Genomic DNA, 4,279 nt, shown 5'->3' with positions numbered 1-4,279 from the left:
ATATATATATATATTCAATTGAAAGAACGGCTTGTGATCATTATGTCACTTAACGTTGCATTTACCTCAGAAAAGTTTCCAGAGCTCACAGGGAGCTTATTTACTGTTAATTATATATATTTAAATAAATCTTAAAAAGTTTTTTTTTAGGAAAACTACCTTGTTTTATTTGAGTGTGATTATTATGTCTGAAAATAAATAGCATTGAAAATAGTAGTTTTGTTGTTAATTTTAACATTTTAACATTTAATATCATGTAACAAATTGGATGGCTTCCTGTATATTTTACAGCTTTAGTTGGAAGAGATTTTTTCCTTTAGAAATATAAACTATTGGTACCGGCCGATATCATTCAGAATAACAATATTGGCTGAGAAATTGAGTATCAGTGCAATCTCTAGTCTACATACACTCTTATACAGCAGTAGTTGTATAATTCGTAATTAATTATTTCATTATTAATTCGTTATCTGGTGATCTTGAGAATTATGAAAGCTGTGAATCGAGTCTATATCGCTATTTTGTGTGGCGGAATGTTCCAAATCAGTCACTTTTGAGGTTCAAGCTCAGCTGTGATGCTGCCTATGTAGGGACCAGACAGGAAAGCAGCTCACTAGGCTTTGGAACAGCCTTTTTCTTACCATCCAGAAGCTGATTTTGTTGATATCCTCAGGTGGGCCTGTTGGAGGGTCCGCCATGGTCGCAGCTGGCTGCAAAAGAGACAGTTAAACCAGTCTGATTACATGTAAGTGTGTGAAGGGATTTGCATGCTTCATGTTATAGACTATAAATGCAGTGCACTATTTAGAGTGCCAACAGAAGTCCAAAGTTGTCCGTCCGGCCCAGTTTCTGCTTGTTGCACCAGCCTCAAGCTGCTGCCCTATTTTTTTGTTGTTACCCCTTGAATTATCAGAGCCCGTCTTGACACATCGCGTGGCATTTATTCAGGGGCATCTGGGTTTGTTTGCTCAATTGTTCCCATAATCCTCCAAGAGGCTTCATGGCAAACAGACGACCGCTCGGCTGCAGCGTTTCACAAGCTTTTGGACCTTCTGCACATTTGCGTTTCCCCGGGCCGGATGTTTCCATCTTCTCGTTTTGACTTACTTTAGGATGAATGACATGTTGCAGTTTTCAAGCATTTGTTCAAATCACTATGAGCAATAGTAGCCTACTAGTGATGCTAGACTTGGCAAACAGCACTAACAAGTGTAGATGCTCTTGAAAAGGAAAACACTTCACCTGACCAGCTACTTTCTACTGCCGCTGTCTTCATTTGGCACCATGCCATTTAACAATAGCCAGCATTTTAGTCATGTTACTTAAAAAGGAGACTTTACAGCCTAAACAGATAAATACACTTGTGAAAAATGAAGCACACTTTAGCATACTTAACATAAAAGGAGTATTTACAAAAATAATATGCTTTTAAAGGTGTCATATGACGTTGCTAAAAAAGAACATTATTTCGTGTATTTGATGTAATGAAATGTGTTTATGCGGTTTAAGGTAAAAAAAAATCACATTATTTTCCACATACAGTACATTATTGTTTCTCCTCTATGCCCTGCCTTTCTGAAACGCGTCAATTTTTACAAAGCTCATTGGTCTGAAAAGCGAGGCGTGCTCTGATTGGCCAGCTATCCAGTGCGTTGTGATTGGCTGAATTCCTCAAGCGTGTGACGGAAATGTTACGCCCCTTACCATATTGTGATGCCCTGTCCGGCCGAAGCTGATTTCTAGTTGTGTCCTCTTTTGGAAGACCAAACAAAGTAGTTTCGCTTTCGCAACAAAACACACAGCATCTCCACAACATGGCAGCGGCAGCAACAATACTACAGCGAGAATCAAAGTTACGCCTTCTTTCTTTGAGTGAACATTTGGGCGGCGTTATGCAAATCTTCCCACACAGTGACGTAGACATGTGGGGGCATGTTTGAACGAGGCATTTTAGGAGGGCGTGAATGAGTCTTAACTTTTATAAAGAATATCTCTTTGGGTTTGAGACTTTAGTCTTTGCAACTTTACAGATCTTCTTTATGCACCAAGAGCTTGTAACACTCCAAAGAGAAAGGAAAACTTGAAGTCGCATCATATGACCCCTTTAAAGAATGCACAGTCAACTGAATGTTTTCGAAAACTTAATTGCATATAATTTGCACTTAAATGAAAATGCATTACAGTTAGTGTTTTTTGATCCACTTAAGTAGGATATAAATGCATTGTTGTATGTAATTTCAAACATATTGCCTTTGAAATATGATTAAAGTGTATTGCCGAATGTACTGACAAGCATTTATGGAAAATTAAAATATATTTTAATGTAACTGAAGCTTGTATATCATTTATTTAAATGTATTTGTAATGATAAAGTTGCAATTTAGTAATGTAATATCAGTGATATCAATTATCAAGTACTTGTGCTTTAATGTTAGTCAAACACATCAACATAAGTGTACTTCTTTAAAGGGGTCATATGATGCGATTTAAATTTTTCCTTTCTCTTTGGAGTGTTACAAGCTCTTGGTGCATAAAGAAGATCTGTAAAGTTGCAAAGACTAAAGTCTCAAATCCAAAGAGATATTCTTTATAAAAGTTAAGAGTCAGACACACCTACCTAAAACGGCTCGTTCTAACACGCCCCCACATGTCTACGTTACTGTGTGGGAAGATTTGCACAACGCCGCCCAAATGTTCACGCAAAGAAAGGTGACGCAACTTTTATTCTTGCTGTAGTATTGTTGCTGCCGCCGCCATGTCGTGAAGGCGCTGTGTGTTTCGTTGTGAAAGTGAAACTACTTTGTTTGGTCTTCCAAAAGAGGACGATATCCGCTTCGTCATGCCTAGAGCTGATCCGTGCTGGTTGCTGAGGAAATACATCAACTTTGCGCTGTGGATCGCCGGAACGGCTTTCACCGTGGACGAAGCGGAGTCCAGCCTGGGGTCGTCACATGTGGTTGCCGCAAGCCCGCCGGACGCTCCTTTGTCGAATCTGCCTGCCGTGCCATTCTCAAGCCCGCCCGCCTCTGCTCACTCAAGGCCGCGGTGTATGATGCTGTTTCGTTGTGAAAGCGAAACTACTTTGTTTGGCCTTCCAAAAGAGGACACGACTAGAAAATGCAACGTATTCAGCCAATCACAACGCACTGGATAGCTGGCCAATCAGAGCACACCTTGCTTTTCAGACTGATGAGCTTTGTAAAAATCGACAAGTTTCAGAAAGGCGGGGCATAGAGGAGAAACAATAATGTACAGTATGTGGAAAATAATGTTTTTTTTACCTTAAACCGCATAAACACATTGCATTACACCAAATACACAAAATAATGTTCTTTTTAGCATTATCATATGACCCCTTTAAAGCATGACAAAATATTAAAACATGATGTAAAGTAAACTTTAAAGTAAAACTTTCTATTTCACATTATTACAAAGTGCACTTTAAAAAAAAAGCATGTTAAGAAACAGTTATGAAAGTATACTCTCTTTAAGTGGCCTTTTATTTCATTAACATTACATTTCCTCCAAGTACAGGTTTTTAAATTATTATATTTTAAGATTTGAAGTACACTACAAATGCACATTAAATACAAATAAACACTTATTTTTCACAAGGGTAGCAAAGACTAAAATGGTGAGGAATTACACCTACTGTGGTTTAGTGTCTAAAAACACTCAGCAACAGGACGCAAAATAGTAAATGACAACGACAACAAATCCTGTGGCCTGCTTGATAAAAATACCTAAAAAATATGTAGAGCAGTGGTTATCAAATTGTTGTACACAAATCACCGAAACAGTCCTACAAATTTATAGACTAGTAAAAGTGAGGTAATTTCAAATGATAAGAGGATGACAGCCACTGCTAGAGCATAGATTTAAGACTAGATTACACATAATATGACGTATGCCTAAATGCATGTATTTGCATGTACTGACTGCTTAATAAAGTCTGACTGATTAAAAAAATATCCTGGGTGAGTTTCTGGTCGTAATCCAGAGCATGCAACTGTCTGTGTGAATCAGTCTGGGGAATCATTGCATGCGAGACTGCAACTAGATATAGTTAGTTCTGATGGTAAACATCTCTGAAATGTCCTGTCAATTTGACATGATTAACACTGACAGAAATCCAGAAACTAAAGGTGATAATGCTCACGGGAACTAAGCAAAATCACACAAATTAGCCAAAATCATGAATGGACGTCACTGCATCTGCATGTATTAATGCACGTGTTTATGAGCGTACTGTATGTGTGTGTGTGTGTGTGTGTGTGTG

At 38.2% G+C, this 4,279-nt stretch overlaps 1 protein-coding gene across 1 annotated transcript in view; it reads right to left on the bottom strand.

Annotated features, from left to right (window-relative positions):
* The window catches only part of LOC107556670 (protein kinase C and casein kinase substrate in neurons protein 2-like), a 13,417-nt gene that overhangs the window by 7,208 nt on the left and 1,930 nt on the right, over positions 1–4,279 (bottom strand). Inside the window, exon 2 of the mRNA XM_016239831.1 lies at positions 642–710. Within this exon, the coding sequence (XP_016095317.1) occupies positions 642–698 (57 nt within the window). The 5' untranslated portion in view covers positions 699–710. The remainder of the gene's footprint in view (positions 1–641; positions 711–4,279) is intronic.

Source organism: Sinocyclocheilus grahami, unplaced genomic scaffold (genome assembly GCF_001515645.1).
Source record: "Sinocyclocheilus grahami isolate Dianchi unplaced genomic scaffold, SAMN03320097.WGS_v1.1 scaffold575.1, whole genome shotgun sequence".
Taxonomy (NCBI): Eukaryota; Metazoa; Chordata; class Actinopteri; order Cypriniformes; family Cyprinidae; genus Sinocyclocheilus; species Sinocyclocheilus grahami.
Note: the sequence above shows the minus strand (reverse complement) of the source record. Positions and strands in the feature narration are given on the sequence as shown.